Genomic DNA, 20,524 nt, shown 5'->3' with positions numbered 1-20,524 from the left:
TGAAATGTGTGCCTATTTAATTTGCACGTTTAGCGATTTTTATGTTTTATACGCTAATGAATAGCCATTTACCAAGGCCAAAAGCCACTCTAGGATTCATGACCTTATCTGTTAGATGATAGGAGATTACTATGCAAGGACTATAAACAATAAACACTCCGACAGGTATTTGTTAACATCGGACTTCAATATGGCTATTGTGTATTTTGTAGGATAGCAGTCCCGCGACAAGAATATCTTAGTTTTTTTTTTTTTTAGGGCTACAGAAAAAGAAAATCTCTTTGTGATGTTGGTAGTCAGACGAGTTCTTGCTGTGAGTGTTTTACAGGAAGATTGCAGCTCAGTCGAGTACTTGAAAAAAGTGAAAGCGTAGAGAAAAACTAGCAATTCCAAGGGCGGGGGTGTAAAGAAAAAAGATTTTATTTGGGTGAAAGGATTTTATACTCTGTCCAGGTAGAAAAATGTACTGTGAACGCCACCTCGATACATTTAAAAATGCTATTCCAAACTGGATCATAGAACAGCGATCGGTTGATGGATATAGCCTCTTGTTGTGATACGTGGGCGCATAAAAAACATAACTCATTAATCAATGAGAACGCTGGGATTTGGCTCGGTTCTGCCTGATTAGACAGTAGAAAAAATAATTATGGCAATTAGTTTTTTTCTTCTTTCCGCTGCCTGGCAATTTATCTGCGGCATTGGAAAATAGAACGTAATTTGAGATGAAAACTGATATCTTACCTGAAATTGCTTTTTAGGTTTCAGGAGAACATTCTTCTTGTCTGGAAAAATAAAAAAGAAAAATAAAGTATTTTTTCTAAATAGGAAAAAAAAAACACCCATCAATAAGCACACACATATATAGTCATCCTAAGAAAGGCGCTTTCGCTGTACCACAGTTATTAAGTGTGGCGAGACTAGAACTCATCCTTAGCCGACATCGTACCTAGGACGACCTAGTTGGTAGTCGTTTATTCATCATATTAAATTACGGCGTTGTATGCAAGTAATGGATTGATGGCTAATATCAATATTATTAGCCACTAGACAATGTGTTGGATAATCCAGTTGCGCGAGAATGACGTCAAAAGTGTCTGTCAACAGCCTGGATGCGCGTGCTCCCAGGGATGATGTCAAAGAAGGCAAAATGGGGGGGGGCGTAGAATCCCCAGAGATTAGATCAACGAGATTGACTGACGTTTACAAGACAATGCATGTTGGAATGGTGACATTATCTGGGCCGATAAAATAGATGTGCAGACAACGAGAAAAAAAGCAAGAGAGAGAGAGAGAGAGAGAGAGAGAGAGAGAGAGAGAGCGATCATAATGACGAGCTTAGCGACACATTTTTCTCCACTACAAAACACACCAACCCCACCCCGCGCGCTGTAACTAATGTCAACACTGTCATTCGGAAACCGAAAATATATTTTGAATAAACAAAATATCTTTATAACCTGCTGTGTGTGTTTTATTATCGCGGCCAAATATATATATCCTTACAATTACAAAAGTCATTTTTTTTTATTATATAGACTGAAAAACACATTTGATGATTGGCTGTAGCAAATATATAACAAATTGGGTATTTCTTTATTTCAAAAATTGCATTACGCTAATAGTAGTAATAAATAGGGCTAGGACAACAGCATATTCTTTTCATTGTTTCGACTCTCGGGTGTGTATTTGTTGATATCTTATATGCTTTTATATAGAGTGATGTGGTTCTCGGTTGATTAGCTGTGTCTAACTGGGTCGGATATATACTAGAGAGTCAAAACAATAAAAAGAACATGCTGATGAATCCTAGCGTAGATGAAACGCGGAATATTCTGTGTAGCTTAACTGCCATATATATTTTATAACTTACTATATATATATATATATATATATATATATATATATATATATATATATATATATATGTATGTATATAACTACTTCATTTACTCACATAAAATTAATATACGAAAGTATAAATTTATGCGTAAACTTTAAGTATTTACTTCAAAAGTACTCAATACGTAGGTAGAGTTAGTTAGTAAGTTATAAAATATATATGGCGATTAAGCTACACTGAATATTCCGCGTTTCATCCACCTCCATATATATTTTATAACTTACTATATGTATATATATATATATATATATATATATATATAATATAAAGCTGAATGTCTGTGTGTGTGTGTGTGTGCGAGTGTGCGTGCGCGTGTGTGTGTGGGGTCACGAATAGGCTCCTATATGGTTGACTATTTAAAAAAACTGATTGCATATAATGATAGAAGATGTATCGAGACACAGGAATGGGTATGTTTGATCTGGCAGAACGGTGGCTCATTAAAATTGTGGGGTCTGCGTTCGTGCCTGGTCCACAAAGTATGGAAATTAAAAATTTAAAAATTAAGAAAAAAACGTTTACAAGTGTTTTTGATATAGATGTAAATAAGAATACTTTGATAAGTATGTTTTAACTTAAATAGGGTTGATATAATAAAATTGTGGGGTCTGCGTTCGCGCCTGGCCTCCATAGAATGCAAATAGGCACAAACTTTAATAAAGACTTTTCATAACTATCTGCGTAAATATACTTTGATAATTATGTTTAAGTTTGAAGAAATATGGTATAATAAAATTATTGCGTGTTCGTTCGCACCTGACCTCCATAGAATGAAAATATCTCACAAAGTTTAACAAGGTGTTTTAATATAGATCCACAGACTATTGTGATAAGTGTTTCAGTTTGAACAGGTATGGTATAATAATTTATGGGGTTTATCTATTTTATTTTTACTTTCATCATATTTTGCTTGGGTTTTGATACTCCCAAATTCAACCCAAATTTACAACCCTTCTTTTTCATAAGCTATCATACTTTCATAAATCAGAGTCTATTTTCTGTAGGCTGTTTTTGAACCCAGTCAACGACGGGTACTTTTGCTAGTATATATATATATATATATATATATATATATATATATATATATATATATATATATATATATATATATATAAAGAATATCAGTATAGTTACATCCCAAGATCCAAATATTTATTTTTCATGCAAAACAGTGTGTGTATATGTAGGTATAGATATAGATATATCGAATATATATATATATATATATATATATATATATATATATATATATATATATATATATAATTATTTTTTTTTACTATAATAATTAAATACCTATTTAAATGAAATACTGAAATGCCGTAGGTTTACAGATTGTGTAATACCGTAAAACATGGAGTCCAAGTAAATCTTCCTATCAATATTTCTAAGACACTCCCAAGCTCAATATGGAAGATAGAGCAATAACGTTAATGGCAATTTATAGTTAAATCATGTATAATTAAACAAAATTTATTGTTTGACAAAGGTCTTTTCCTTAACCCATGGATTTTCATTAAATGATCATCTCATCAGAGAAAATGTTTTTTTATCAAAATAGATTTAGGTAATTATGAATTTTGCCATGTTATCAAAATATAAATTGTTAATCATGAATTAGCACATAGATTGAAAATTAAAATTAAGGGGATAGTGTAAAAAGGATACCCAACGTTGAAATTATGAGTTAACAGGAAGCGTTATATAATCCAATGAATACTGGTATACTCTATTTTATTTTTTTGATCTATATGCTATTAAGCAAAAATCATAAATACTCATATCTAATTTACTGACATTTCTTCTGATGAAATGAGTTATTCATTGAAAATCCATGGGTTAAGAAAAGATTTTAATAATTATTTATACTCCTTTGTTAAACAATACATTGTTTGTAACTATACATAATTTAACTCAAAATTTAACCACTTTTATATATATATATATATATATATATATATATATATATAATCATATATATATATATAGAGAGAGGGGGGGAGACACACACACACACACACACACACACACACACACATATATATATATATATATATATATATGTGTGTGTGTGTGTGTGTGTCTCTCTCTCCCCCTCTCTCTCTCTCTATATATATATATATGATTATATATATATATATATATATATATATATATATATATATATATATATATATATATATATATATATAAATATTAGAAATATTTACGAATTCCACAAGGGACATCATAGCTAAACCAATAAGATTTCTCTCGGATATGGAAGATGATTTAATGTCACCTTTTATCTGCGAATCGATCGATCAAATGTCGTGACATTAGGGTTCCACAAAAAAGATATCAACTGAAGAAGAAATCTGGATGAAATGACGAATGTCTTTTAATTTGAATTTGATCTCAAAGCGCTTGTGATTGTCGCCGTCGAATAGCGACGTGATTGGAAGCCGGGGTTGGTTGTAGGCAAAATGATTTGAAGAAGTAATATGAGAATTGACACCCACCAAAAAGCATAAAACTGATTTCTATTTCTATATTCATTATGACACAGGAAAGATTAATTTTTACGTAAAAAAATAAATAGCAATCATTCATTTGATAGGACGATTGTATATCAATACTTCAAACGTATACATCATTTGCAAATTGCATGAGGTTATTATGCATGATTGATGGCATTCTGTCTCAGGGTCAGTTGTGATCTCATATATGCTTCGAGGATGTGATAGATTCGTTTAATATGACAAAAGGAGGGGGTGCGTGGTTGGTTCAATGGATAGTATCGTGCCTCTGGAGTCGGCTGCGCTGAATTTAAATCCTATTGTGTGTATTGTAGTCATTCACGCACTGTTGAGAAAAAAAAAGGTTTACCAAGCCGATGCAGTTGATGTCAGTACAGTTAGGAGATGGGTTTGTCGATTTATGAGTGGCGACAGAGATGTGAGTGACAAAGCACGTCTGGAACGTCCATGCACAGCCACTACGTTATCGTTGGCAAAAGTGCATTGGTGGAGCTGGAACACAAAAGGTCGCTCGTTGAATGGTTCATCTTTCGTCTTCATAGCTCTTCAACTTTTTGTTTTCGTTTTAAAAAAATTAGGATGCATTACTTTTAGAACAGCCCTCAAATTATCGTCGACTTCTTGATGAATATGCTTACCTAGTCGAGTATAGTAATGATAAAGTGTACAATTTCACCCGTGATGAAGGAGAAAAGAACATAATGTCCATAAATCCAGCACCCACCATGAATCCGACCATTATCTACGAAGAGTAACAGTACGTAAATCATTTGAATTATTGATCTTTCAAACAGTCGTTCCCAGACCTCGTTTCGATGCGTCCACGTTTCTCGATTAAAGGCGTCATCTGTCGGTACACCAGATGGTCGATGACGTTTTCGTTTTTTTGTGATAACTTTTTCAATACGAAACATTTAATAAATCTTATTATCTATCTATATATCTATAAAAGTGAGATTCCTTATGTAAAGAATAAGTAAGCTTTTAAATATTTTTAAAAGAACGTGTAAAGCTGGCCAAATTGTAATCGTACATGATTCTTTTGGTTTCGATCTCAGCTCGAGTATTTTTATTTTTTTGCTTACAACAAGTGAACTGTTTAGAAAAAAAAACATAATACTCGCATGCATACGTCTCAGTTTCTATATGAATTAAAATATAATATTTATGCGTATTTTACGACCGAGCAACGCCGGACGGTCTGCTAGTATTTATATAAAATCAGGTATGTGCATACATTTATATATTGCTATGTATAGGATTCACACCTAAACTAGTTAATGGCTGATTATTAATTTTCGAACACAGCTGCTGTTTTATGAGCATAAAATGGACACACAGTCCTATTTAAAAATTTAAATATTACAGATTTACATTCAATAAGGTCCGTAATCAGTAGACACCAATTATCCAAGATTCCCTAACTGTTTAAAAAAATTTTAATTTTAAGCGTCAAACTTGACATAGTTTGGAATAAAGATTATAGATATGAGGTTGAGTGGTTCAAAACATGCTGTTTAAGTAATTATTTTTATCCTTATAAGGACGAGTATACTTTAGCTATATATATATATATATATATATATATATATATATATATATATATATATATATATATATATATATAGTTCAAAGGTGTACCATTGGTTTCATTGCGCTGAATCAAATATTATGGTTGATTGAACGCAATGAAACCAATAGTATGCCTTTCAAATATGTATAAAATAAATATTGTATCTTTTTTCATTGCCTCCTGACACGCTATATATATATATATATATATATATATATATATATATATATATATATATATATATGCTAAAAAAGTGTTGTGTGAAAATCTTTTTGAAATTAATCGCTTTCTGTCGCCGGTATCTCTAATTATATTATTGCTACCTTTCTTCTCAATTTAAAGGTTAACTAGTATTACTGCTTGTGGTAATATTTCATTTTGTTTATAATGGACTATTCATAACAGCCATTGATGAATTCAAATGTAGTATAATGTAGTATATAATAGAATGCAGGTAGCACACACACACACACACACACACACATATATATATTGTAAGTTATAAAACCTATGTATTGAGCACTGTTAAAGTAAATACTTAAAGTTAACGCATAAAATTATACTTTCGTATATTAATTTATATGATTAAATGAAGTATATACGTGTATGTGCGTCCGTGTGCGTGCGCGCGCGTGTGTGTGCGTGTGTGCCTGTTATATTTCACCTTTCAGTTATACCACACCCTTTAATTTATGAAGCTCAATGTGGTCACAGTGCGTATAATAAATACATGATAAAAGTCTATATTCCAACTTTCAAAATGTTGACCATCTTACAATTCATTCTCTTGTGTACGTTGATATGCAGAATTCTTGACAGCACCTGTTTCGTAGCGCAAAATAATTACTTTAATTATTCTCTCAATCAATGCATTTATTCTGCCCATTAACTCACCAGAGGAAAACGCGCCTATCAATTCATTAAAAAAAAAAATAAATGCATGTGGACATGATTATGAAATCTGAAAGTTAGTCAGAAGTCTTACACACAAAATGTGAAGAATAGAAATAAGTAGGGAGGAACCTTTCGTTATAAGATTGCCAAAATAAACGAAAGTCAACTATTTAATAGCCATTTTGTTTCTTGATTTTCTGTTCAGTTCGATTAATTTCCCTTGGGGTTCGAAGTAAAACGTGGCGTTCTACTTATTTAAATATTTTCTTTTTTTTTTTTCATTTTTTTCTTCTTTTTTATAGATGGGTATGGGGCATCCTACCGGATATCAGCCATTTAAACCGCTTTCTCATATATTCCAACCGATAGATATTTTTAAAATTCTATTTAATTAAGTGCAATTGTTTTTATATCTCTTGCACTTGGTTCACCGGGTATATTTGCCTGGTACTTCTTGAAATTCTTGCTTTTATAATTACTTGAATTTTAGAGATCTTCCTAAGATTCCAGTTTCTTTTCATGTCGTACATAATACCTTGGTATTTCGTTATCTTTTCCTTCTCAGCTCGATTTAAGTCAGTATCATTGAGAACACTAACTTCTGAATTAAGTCCTTAAGTAGCCCGGAAAATATAATAGATGGTATATAATTTCGTACGTATATGTTTCACCAGATGCCTAGTCTATAGTTCAATACTTTGCATAGCGCCATCAAAATGAAGGACACTATTTAGCAATCCATTCTTCATATTATGATCATAAAATTAATTGATATGATTGTTAGAAAACATCTATTTGCATCAGTTATATTCCTGATTTGTTCTGACAACGTGTTCCTGTAATTAATTATTCTTTCGGTAAAGAGATCCGCTTCACCAACACTCTTTGATGATCCTGTTGCAGTCAGTCTGCAAACAAATATTTAAAGATGGCGCCTCATGACCTTAAGTGCAAAGGTCAAACGTGAATAAATATGATCGTATGCCGTACAATGATGACATAAAAATTCACAGATGATCACTTTCAATGCAAAGTAGAGGATGAAGAAAACGAGTACAGATCCGTCAAATAGTCATTTTTGATTTGTTGTTTTAAGGCATATAACCCTTTTTTGTTCTTTGATTCTATTTTAAAATAATTTGTTTACGTATTAATGAGAAGGGATTATAAGTTTGTCTTTCCCAACTTTATCTGCGCTTGAATATCCGCAGCAGAATCGATTATTATATTAGATTTATCAATTCCATAATCTGTGGCTGTATTTCTCAGTCTAAACATGTATGTTTGCATCTCTTACATTTCTAAATCTAGATTTTCTACGTGAAAAGTTTGAATTCATAAAGGTAGATCTAAGCCGAAAGACATTGTGAGGATAATGGTAAAATAAAATAAAGATTTGTTGATGCAGGTGAATAGGCGAACCGAAATCCACAGCAAACAGTATCAGATAAAAATATATCTTATTTTTCTAAAAAAAATATTAAGAAATTAGTAAATATTTCATGAAACAACATATTTCCATTTATTATTTTATACAACAAATAATTAAGTATAATACGACACTGTTTGCTGCAGATTTCGAGTCGTCTATTTTTTCTGCATGACCAAAGATTTTACTTTCTTGGCCAGAAATTGATTTGATCCGGATAAACTTTGAGCCTGAATCTATGATCTTTTGTTAAATTAGATGATGAGTCACACTAACCGACCTTAAGATTAGCATTATCTCGATTTTGATCTTGGAGATCAAGATAATTACTGAAATTCTTTTTTAAATATAGCTTTGTACAGTTCCTTTTGCTTCAATCTACGTCATAAGTAATTACTGTATATAATTCATAAGTAATTACTGTATATAATTCATAAGTAATTACCGTATAAATATAATTTATAAATAATTACTGTATAAATAAAATTTATAATTTGCTTCTGAACTTTTAAGATGAGGCAGGGCACTTCGTATTATTTCGATCGTTAAGACTACTGATCTAATCTTGAGATTTATTCCTACCATATTTTGGAGGATGTAACCTCAGGCCTTCTTTCAGGTGTAATTTCTAAAAATATATAGTTATAATACTAAGATTGTGCAACTAATTATTGGTTTACGATTCCTAAAATTTATACTGAAGATTGGCTTAATAGATAAAATACTTGATAAAATGTAATTGTAAGTGACACTCTTCTAGAGGTTGAGGGTTTTATAATCAGTGCGATCGATACTCAGAATACAATTGCGAATTATTTGTGATTTCTTCTCGGCCATGGCTGACGGAACAAGAGCGTGGATAAAATACATTGTTCTGTTCGATATTCCATGCAAATCCCCGAGTTTAGCAGAAAAATTCTTGATATAATATATCAAGTAAATCGGAGGTTACATCAACCGAAACGTTGTGAAAATAACAATCACGGCAAGAAAAGCAGTCAGAAAAACTCAAATAATACGAATTGATATTTCACACACAGCTTAAGCATAACATTTTCAGTTTATTTTTAGTAATGTTTTTCTCTTATTTTGTAGCACACACTGAACGACATACTTGACGTTTTTTAAACGCTAATTCAAGTTAAATTTTTTTGTCATTTTACATACTTCAAAATTGCTTTTCAATTTTGAAGAGTTACGATGTAAACACATGGTGGCCATTTTTTATTTATTAATGAGTGATTAAATGGCTGACTCTTATTTAATTATCGAAATTTGAATAAAAAGTATGTTTTAATTTCTGATTAGAAAGCCTTTACTTGATTAGTTGAATTACTGACAAAAGTTGAATATTTATTTAATTTATGCTGCCGTAAGAATAGTTTTTTCATGCCTAGTATCGCATGAAAAAAAAATATAGACAAATTAAAAAAAAAAAATTTTTTAAAGATAGGAGAGAAAAGTACAAAAATTATTTTATTTTGAAATAAGAATAAAAATAAAAGTGTATGTACTGGGTTTACTTTTACAATAAATAGTGCAACGCGCATTTAAATCTGGCGTCATGTAGCATTATGATGGCGCGCCATCGCAGCTACGTTCGCTGACAAAATACAACAATGACCTCATTAAACAAACACACATAATTACTACACCAGTTCACAGCAAGATTTACATTTATCATCCTCTCTCTTTTTCCTATTATTTCTCTTCCTTTGACTCCTTCATTCTTTCCATTATTCCCTCTTTCTGGCACATTGTCCTCCTCTGCATATATATATATATATATATATATATATATATATATATATAAATATAGTAATCCACATACAGTACTGTTTCGCTGTTTCACAGCTCATTAGTGCGGCTAGACAGGCAACTACCTCAAGATAAGTAATAAAATAAATAAAATACTTATGTCAGAAAGTAAATCTTTAACAAAGCAAAACTTATTAAGGTAAAAGCTCAGCACTATCAAGGATAGAAAAGAAAACAATAATATTAAATTCCACGGTAGTTAACAAAATTTTAAAACACATTATAAATAAATTGAACAAATAGATAAATTTAAAAAAAATAACGACGAATTTAAAACAATTTTTACCAACTGTTTTTTTAATCTTTTAAAGCTAAAAATAATTGATTGAAAAAATGTAAATTTTTTCAATGAAAATTAAACACACATTCGTTTTTTTTTTTAAATATTTTTATTCAAATTATAAAAGAACAGATGCAAATTCGTTTGCATATTTCTTTTAATTTTAAAAAGAAACTATAATAAAAGCTTACAGTTTTCTCTCAACATGACTTTATTAAATTATAAAATAAAATAGCCAATTTGAAATCGTAAACAGACAGCCACGTTTTTATTGTTTTGAAAAATTTTGGAAGACGAAATAATTTTTATGATTTTTAACTGATAAGGAGCAACTATGAAGAGAGGTAATTCGTTTCTCATAAGTAAATGTTTGCGATGATGATGGATTTTTTGTGATACTGGACGTACGTACAAGTAAATTAATATTTAGATGAAAGATGAGGAATATATATAAATTGATTATAGCAATAAGGAAAAATTAAGGGGAATGCTTTCCTTGTTTTATCCTCATCTTTCATTTATATATCATAATGCTACATGACGCCATATTTAAAGCGCAGGACACAAAATGTTTTAATAATAATAATAATAATAGAATAACAATAACAAAGTCTTTCGCTAGCGAGAACTACTATTGAGCGTAACCAGTTATACACTCCTTTTGAAATTTTCATCTTTACTTTTTTCGTTATCTAATGAATATTTTAGATGAAACCTATATGAAATATGTTCCTTATTAAATTGTAAAGATTTTCTATTCTGAAAGAAGTTAAAAAAAATTAATCTAAAAAAGTTATTTTAAAGTTTTTGTTAAAAAAATTCAGATTTTCTTATTATTCAGACATGTATGACAAAGACAGAGTTGCAAAAAAGAGTTGTGGAGTGAGGAGAATTACAAACTGAAACAGAGAGAATATTCAGACCTGTAATAATACAAAGAGGGGGTTGCAAAAATGAGTTGTGGTGTGAGGAGAAATACAATCTGAAATAGAGAGTAGGAGAGTTTTTATAAATACATACAAAATCACATTCATCTTTTTTAAAATCCAAATTAATAAATTAAATAAAATATAATCTTAAAAAGATAGGATACAAGTTAGAAAAGAAAGCATTTCATCCAAGGCATGAAAATTGTTAAACAAAATGTTTTTACTGTAGACTTTAAAAATAAAGGTACAAGATTCAATTTGAAATTTATTTATCTTCAAAGTGTACTTTTATACATTTTACAAAGTAGGGTATTAAATTTGCATACCTTACTTAGTAAAATTTATAAAAGTGCACTTTGAAGATAAATAAATTTCAAATTGAATCTTATACCTTTATTTTTAAAGTCTATAGTAAAAACATTTTGTTTAACAATTTTCATGCCTTGGATGAAATGCTTTTCTAACTTGTATATATATATGTATGTGTATGTGTGTGTATGTGTGTGTGTGTATAATTCGCTTGTGTTTCCTATACGACTCTCCCTTATTTTCTTTATCTGACTATCTATCTTAACCCCTATTCTCTCTGATAACTCGTTATAAAAAAATCTACCAACAATTCTCAAGACGTCTAATTCTCTCATCTCTCTCGCCTTTTCTCCCCCATCTCTTTCTCTCTTTTTCCATGCATATTCTTATGACGTATCTCTTATACTCTATATCTTTCATGTTCCATATATGTTTATATGAACTTTTTTCTTATTCCTCCTATTTCTCTGTCTTACTCTTTACATATCTATATCTCTTTGACTGCGTTATAGTCATCTTCTCCCTCCTTGTACTATCTCTCCCCTTTTCTCCCTCAAGGGAAAAGAGTTCAATATCGGTTTTTATATAATCAAAAGATAATCTCATAGTCTAAAGAAACGAAAGTCTAAAAACTCCTCTTCACCATGCTGATCAAGTGTATTATACAGACATGAAATTATCTTTGCCTGCTTTTTCTCTCTCTTTACCTTGCTTTTATTTTTTAACATGTAAATTATTTTAATTTAACTTGGTTTACATTTGGAGTGTATATATATATATATATATATATATATATATATATATATATATATATATATATGCATATACATATTCATATAAATATATATATATATATATATATATATATATATATATATATATGATTATTACAACGTCTTGTCAGACGAGTGCCACTCTCTCAGACACTTAAAGTCCATGAGCCCAAATACCTGAGGGAGTATCTATACAAAAATGATGTTACAGAGTCTTAGCCTTGAAGTACAACAGCTAAATCTCTCTCTCGGTTCAAAATGTTGAGATCCAGCAACAAGCAAGAGCAAGATACCCAGCAACAAATTAAACTGCAGACCAGCTTAATGCGGGTACTGGTCTCCGGCTTTATGATTTTTTTTTAAATCAGAGATTTGCTTCTCCTAGAAAGGTTGCCTTCACCATGGCTTACGGGAGCCCTCTCCACCCCAACACATATGTACATACACACAAATATACACGGTGCTAGTTGGCCGTTGACCCCGAAAAAGGGTTCGTTCGCCCATTGAAAGGTCTTGTTTTTAATCCTTTAGGGAGACTAACCGCCCTCCTCACCAAACAAGTCTGGTGGGGGAACCAGTTTAGTCGCTGATGACCCGGCCATGAGGCAGGTAGTACTGGGTTACATGGTACCAGTAGCATATGCATATAAACACACACACACACACACACACACACACATATATACATATATATATATATGCATACAGACACACATATATATATTTGTAGTCATCGACATACAGTCCTGTTTCGTTGTATCACAACCCATCAGTGCCGCTAGACTATCATCTTTCCACAGCCAAGGATTGAACATAGAACCGTCGTGTTGACAGTCGGCCGTTCTCCCACTCGACCATGGAATTGACGCCCGTAAATAACTCGTCGGAATGTCTATTTAAATAGACACCAGCCACCACTTTTATAGTGCTCAAATCACCTGTTCGTAAACAAACAAACAACGAGTTTCGCATTTTCAGCTAATTAAGTAGCGGGTGATATTATTTACAACAGTGCTCTACCCAAAGAGGGGGGCTTTAAATATATTTTTAGTCATCGATATACAGTCCTGTTTCGTTGTATCACTACTCATCAGTGCCGCTAGACTAGCATCTCTCCCAAGCCAAGGATTGAACATAGAACCGTCGTGTTGACAGTCGGCCGTTCTCCCACTCGACCATGGAATTGACGCCCGTAAATAACTCGTCGGAATGTCTATTTAAATAAACGCCCGCCACCACTTTTATAGTGCTCAAATCGCCTGTTCGTAAACAAACAAACAACATATATATATATATATATATATATATATATATATATATATATATATATATATATACAGACACACGCGCGCGTGCGCACACACACACACACACACACTTTTTTCACACAGATACACACACAAACGCTTTCTCTATATATCTCTAAATGCCATTAACTAATACCTTTATATTCCATTACCGCTAGAGATCGGCGGTGTTCTGCAATATTGTTATTAATATAACAAACTTAGTAATTTGATTCACATATAGAAGGACTTAGGTGATTAATACATTTTCTTTTCAAAGGTGAGGAATTATGGTTGAAGCTGAGTCTTGAACTCGGCTTAGCGCCATCATAACCATGCCTATAACCATCACATCTTTCATTCGCCGTTAGACAAAGTAATTATTTCCTCTATCTGTCCATTTGTCCGCCATATTTGAACATATTAAAAAACATTTCCTTAATAAACGTCGAAACTGTCGCTCAAAATTATTTATTTCGTTTCTACTGCGGACGGAAGTTTTTCATTTTTATTTTTATTCCAAACCAAGCTCTGCAACCACGCAGAACGAATATAATTCGTCGATGCTAAATATAACTTGGTCCAAGTTTTTTCTTTCTATTTTTGCTGTGATGGCCTACATCACTCAGCGCACACCGCGACAAAGCAGCTTTACCTACGTTACCTGTCTTGCTCATTGTTATGGAGATGGGGGCTTATCGATTTTGTGTGTATCTAGGGGGGAGGGCGTTTCTTTAACGTAGTTAATCACCCTCAAAGCAGATTTGCTCGACTCAATTTAATCCCGTTGTATTGTAATTACACAAACGACAGAATATTGGCGACTCACTAGTTCAACTACTACTGCTACATTATTTATTCAAAATGTTCATCTAACATATAAAGTGATCTTATTTCCAAAGTCAGATCAAAATAGCAATCTGTTTTAGATATCGATATTTGATTCGGACTAGTCTATTTTTCATTTTTTTTCTTCCCATTATATTATTGGCAACATTATATTTTATTCACTTATTTTTTTCAAAATATGCATATTCTAACAAAGAAACCGTCAGAATAGACATTTCTTCTACTTACTACATTAAAAATGAGTTACACGCTATATGTTTTCCTGTGAATTATTTAACACACATTTTAATAAAACAATTACATCTATATTTTAGTTCTGGGATTAAGTCATCTTGAAAAATCTTATGTTTTAATTGTTCGCAAAGTAATTTTGCAAAGGTTATCGAAAGAGGTGGAGAGTACTGAAAATCTAGGGAGACTTTTTGTCTTTCAAAATCCAGGAACATCATCAATTATCAGAGAGTGATTACTCTAGTGGCCTATATGAGAACTCCCAGTGAGTACAAATTTGCTGCTGCTGGTGCTGCTGCTACTACTACTGCTACTACTACTACTACTACTACTACTACTACTACTACTAATAATAATAATAATAATAAATGTAGAAGTAAAGAGATTTCTTATGAAAGTAGAATGAAGAATGGTGATCACGTGGCGCAAGTAGGTCGAGTTTATATAAAATAATTATTACGTCAACGGGTCGAGTATACTTTAAAAAGTTCATTACTATTTTATTTCACGTTAGATAGAACTATTTAGGTAAAGACTCGATTTTATTCAAATTTGTAGCAAATACTAAGCGAAATCCGCCAGGTATTCCAACGGTCCATTATACTAAAAATAAACTTATAATTCTCAACTAAAAGTATAGAATTGTCGCAATCCATACTTCCCTTATTTACGCCCCCACACTTCCAAGTTAACTAATCTTAGCCATATAATTATCGGCGTTCAATACATCACCGTGATTAATCGACCATCCAAACAAAATATTATTTATTGCTATTACTCAAATCCGAAGAAAGAAACAAAACGATTTTTCTAAGCATACTTAGCGACACCAGAACCAGGAATACACGTTTCTCATTCCCATTTTCATGATGCTGTTTTTTTTTTTTTTGTTTTTTTTTTTTTTACATGGAGGTCACCACTTATCAAGGTCCAGAAGCCACTCGAGACGGGAAGTAACTGTAAACTACCGTCTTTACTCGTCTTCCCAAGATTACCATGGCTCTACAATTTGGAGAGCTGTGGTTGCCGACGCTGTTAAACGGTAGAGGCGCTATTGAGAGAGAGGCATATAGAAGTTATAAGTTGAACAACAGATATGCCGAGATTGGCGTTGTCATTTCTCCCTCCAGTGCACGACTACGTATTTTTTCTTTAATTAATCTGTTCTCGTGCAGATGGGGAGAAATCCTCCTAGAATGAAGTCGATTTCTATTTTTGTTTTAATTAATCGTATTCTTTTTTGAGGGGCTGGTGTTGTTCTCACATTAGAAATCGACCTTGTGTCTGACTTTGCCCTCGTAGGGAGGCAATAAATAGAACTTGCACTAGAATGAAAATTTCACTATAATAATTACATGACGTTTTCAAAAATATTTTGTTGCTAAAATATATTTATCGATATGACGTCATGATAAAAAGTCTGACGCCATTCGATACTTTTTAAAGTCTTATTTTTTCGCCGCAGTATATCAATATAGAGATTCATAGCTTTATGGTGTAGTCTTAATGGCTTTTTAAAAAGGCAAAAGAATGTTTAAAATTATGTATGTGCAAATTTGAACACATCAGAACGCAGTTGATAACTTATTTAACGACAGTTGTGTGTGCAAGAATTCTTTATTTGCGTACAAAGTCTCATTGTAGTGACTAGTGTTGGGGCGATTAATCGGAATTGGAATCGAGGATAAGAAAAATCGTAGTATTTTGCAGTATTGGAATCGGTATCGGAATCGGTATCGGAATTTGAAATCGTTTAGTTTTTTTTTGTTTTTGTTTTTTTTTACATTTTCATCCCAAACAAGGCAAATTGCCACTTTGGTGTAGGGGGCTACTATCAGGGGCAACAACTGCTGGGATACTATGTAGGGATTTGGGCAGCAAGATGTTGGTTCACGTTGCACTTGAACTTCTGCACGTCAGTACAGTTGGGGAAGCAGTAACCTGGAATGGAATTCCAAAGTCTAGCGGTTCTGGGGAAGAAACTACTCGAGTAGAAAGATCTTTTACATCTAGGGATCTCTACAGTGTGGGGGTGGGATTTTGCAGCCTGTCGGGTCTGTCGAGGGTGTTCACGTCGTGGGGGAACAAGTGCTTGTAGTTCATGAGAGCATTCACCATTAAAATGCTTGTAGAACAGGCAGAGGAATGCAACGTTTCGTCGATGGGACAAAGGCTGAAGCTTAGATGCCAGTTCAGGGCCTATCAGATTTGCGACTCTCTTTTGAACCTTGTCAAGGAGCAAGAGACTAGTAGCCGATGCACCAGCCCAAATATGACAGCAATACTCCATACATGGGCGAATGGTGGCCTTATAGAGGTACAGGATACTTTCGGGTGTTAGTAGTTTTCTAGCACGGTAGAGAGAGCCCACCTTCACTGCAGCGGCCCTGGAAATGCCCTCGATGTAATTGTTCCAACTCATGTTTCCTGTGAACGTTAAGCTAAGAAGCTTGAAAGACGTACTCTCAGATAAAGAGTCGTTAGCCATTGCTATAGGTGGTAAAGGAGGTTTCTTGTAATTATTGAATGAAACTAGTTTAGTCTTGGTTTTAGTCCAATTTCGATTCGTGAAGAAACAATTCTTTTATGTTTTGTTTGTTCAAAACTTATTACACCATTTCTAATATTTTTAATGGGATGATACATATTCATTGATTTTGAACTATGAATAAAACTAAAATATGCAGATCATAATAACGAATAGAAGTAAAAATAGCATTAGAAAAATGACAATGGAAAAATGGCACAAATAAAAATAGCATATATTGATAAATAAGAAAAATGGCACAAATGAAACATTTAGATTAAAATCACATGATGAGTTTATCAAAACCTTGGACACAATATATTATGGAAAAACAAAGTTTGTCAAATAAAAAAGAGAATCATATTTATGTTGAACTGTAGATGAGGAATCTTATCTACCCCCCCTCACCAAAAGCCGAAGTAAATGTAGGCTATTTCAGAATCTGAATCAGAATCGGTAATTGTATCGGAATCGGGAATTTAGAACAGAATCATTAATCATATCACGATCGGGTAAAATATTGGAATCGTCGCATCACTAGTTGTAACATTAGTGTTTCATGAGCATCCCATACTTCAGCATCCGTCACTATAAAAAAGCAAACATATCTATACTATATTTGAATATGGTTGTCTTTGAAGTATACTCAAGCCCATTAGTATGTCGCCCGAAACATGATTATATTTCAAATGATAAAAAACAATATTGCAAAGTTTGAACTTGGAATATTGCGAAGAAATCCAATGTATGCCGATGGAGAGATCTGACTACCGCAGCGAGATCTATGTTTTACATGTAGAATGGACAATGCCTGAATATACCATTCGCTGTTCGGTTTGGTTCTTCCATAAATGGCAATCTCCATCGCATTCATGCATCGGTTCACAAATTAATTTCGATAGAGAATGATGGAATCAGGTCCACGAAAACTACTGTCAAACGATCGGAGAACTGACGAGAAAAATTGATTTGGACAAAAATAAATTAAGTGCTGGACCGCCTGGTCTAGGTTCAGAAATATTGCTCAAATATTCTCTAAGTGAACGAATAATGATATTCGTATGCATTTTGATCGGGATCATTTATTTGTTATTTATTATATTTTATATGAAATTAACAATATATAATTACAATATATAACTTCAAAGTATTTGTCACACCTATATAATGCTAATACTTTGAACAGCTTCTTAGCTTGTTGGTTTGCGTATTAGTGAGTTAAATGGTGTAAAAAGAAAAAGGGAAATGAAATTTTTAAAAATGGTGGAAGGAGGAGAATGGGCAGAAGTAGTGCGGGAAGGAGGATATTTGGATAAATAATGGGCTGATTGAAATGAAAAATAGTGGGAAAAGGGAAGTGCCAAAATAAATAAAAAAATAAATAAAATGTAGAAAGACTCTTGATTGGATTTGCTGGAAAATATAGCGTATCGCCATTTCATTTGACGGAGATGTCTATTGATTCTGTTACAGCTGCTTGAAATATTGGAACTGTCAAGATTGCCCGACAGTTTACTTTTCTTTCTTTTCCATCTGTCTATTTATCTAATGTATAATGTACCAACGCTGACCGAACAAATTACGTGTAGTCAACCTACAATATATAACTTTCAAAGTATTGCAAAGTAAAAAAATAAAAGCTACGGATGAAAAGTGATCAGGTTACATGAACTTGTGCCAAAGTTGATTTGAGTGTAAAATGAGAAATTAATCGTATTCGGTTTGTTTATGATCGCAATAGATAGGCGCGTTTCCTGTATGGCGATGTGATTTTAAAGAGGCGCTAAAATATCGATGGTCGGATGTGCAGATAGTGCGAAGTTATCAATGGTTGTTACGTCTCTTTACAGACGGAAAGGAAACAGAAAATGAGCGAGTTCGACTACTTTCAACATATGTTGAAATAACCTTATTAATTGTTACATCGTTGACATGATCAGCTTTTACGCTTATAACAAGAATAAATCTTCCTCCTTCACTTTCTCTTTAAGAGACAAGTGAATGGTTTTGCTTGTATAGTTGTCCCTGTACACGCTGGATGGCGTCATAAAAAAACAAAAACTTTTAGGATCGTAGGAGTTCAGTATATATATATATATATATATATATATATATATATATATATATATATATATATATATATATATATGACTGTCTGTCTGTCTAAGGAACGATTTCTACCGAACATCTCTTTGGTCAAAACACTTGCTATATAGAGGATTTGGATATGTGAAACAAATTTAATGTTAACTTTAGCCGGTAAAATGGTTGCTAAAGGGTCGAAATTGGAAAAAAATTAGAACACGTAATTCGACATAAAAGTGCTCTTGTACGCATGTGTAGATACACATTTATATGTTATAGTCGGTAAAAATTTAAGCTTTTTTTCTATCCATATGACGATAGCTAAAACAGTAATTACTAAGGCTTAAGCGTTATATGTTTTAGATTCGATTCTAATCAATGGCATCAAAGTCATACTTTTTAAACATTTGAAATCACTTCTATATATTGAATACTATAAAATAGTCAATAGATTATCATCTCTGTAAGAATATTGAAGCGTATTTACTACCGGGGCACAACGGTCGGCCACAATTATATATTGTACACAATATTATTACTAGCAAAGAGTTGGTTCTATAGTAATTAATACGAAATCTGCATAAATTAAAATATATTTAGGCGTATTTTATAACCGAGCAATGACTGGGAGTCTGCTAGTATATATATATATATATATATATATATATATATATATATATATATATATATATATATATATACTAGAAGAAGTACCCGTTGTTTACTGGGTTCAAAAACAACCTACAGAAAATGGACTGTGATTGATGAAAGTATGATAGGTTATGAAAAGGAGGTGGTTGTAAAGAGATAGGTTTTGACACTCAAAAATTTTACTCGAAGAAAAATATGATGAAAGTAAAGATAATTTTCGCGAAAATATATTTTTTTATATCAACTTTGTTTCCATTCGTCGCTAAGAGTGACCAACAAAATGATGTTTCCTTACAAAGAGAAAATGTTATATATATATAATAATATAAATATGCAAGAATAAATGTTACCATAGTCAATAAAAGTTACTTTTATGGTAGAAAAGTTCATTGGTTTGTATTTTTAAGTAATTTGTAAAAAAAAAATTTTTTTAATTCACGAAGCGGTTTAAAATAAATCAAAATGGCA

General features: G+C 32.1%; 1 protein-coding gene across 1 annotated transcript in view; it reads right to left on the bottom strand.

The window, feature by feature from the left end:
- The window catches only part of LOC145289474 (uncharacterized), a 75,104-nt gene that overhangs the window by 33,746 nt on the left and 20,834 nt on the right, over positions 1-20,524 (bottom strand). The window contains exon 3 of the mRNA XM_080136415.1: positions 745-785. Within this exon, the coding sequence (XP_079992541.1) occupies positions 745-785 (41 nt within the window). The remainder of the gene's footprint in view (positions 1-744; positions 786-20,524) is intronic.

The sequence above is a fragment of the Euprymna scolopes genome, chromosome 2, assembly GCF_053919585.1.
Source record: "Euprymna scolopes isolate OS-2025 chromosome 2, ASM5391958v1, whole genome shotgun sequence".
NCBI classification, from domain to species: Eukaryota; Metazoa; Mollusca; class Cephalopoda; order Sepiida; family Sepiolidae; genus Euprymna; species Euprymna scolopes.
The sequence above is the reverse complement of the archived record's forward strand: the minus strand, read 5'-3'. Positions and strand labels throughout refer to the sequence as shown.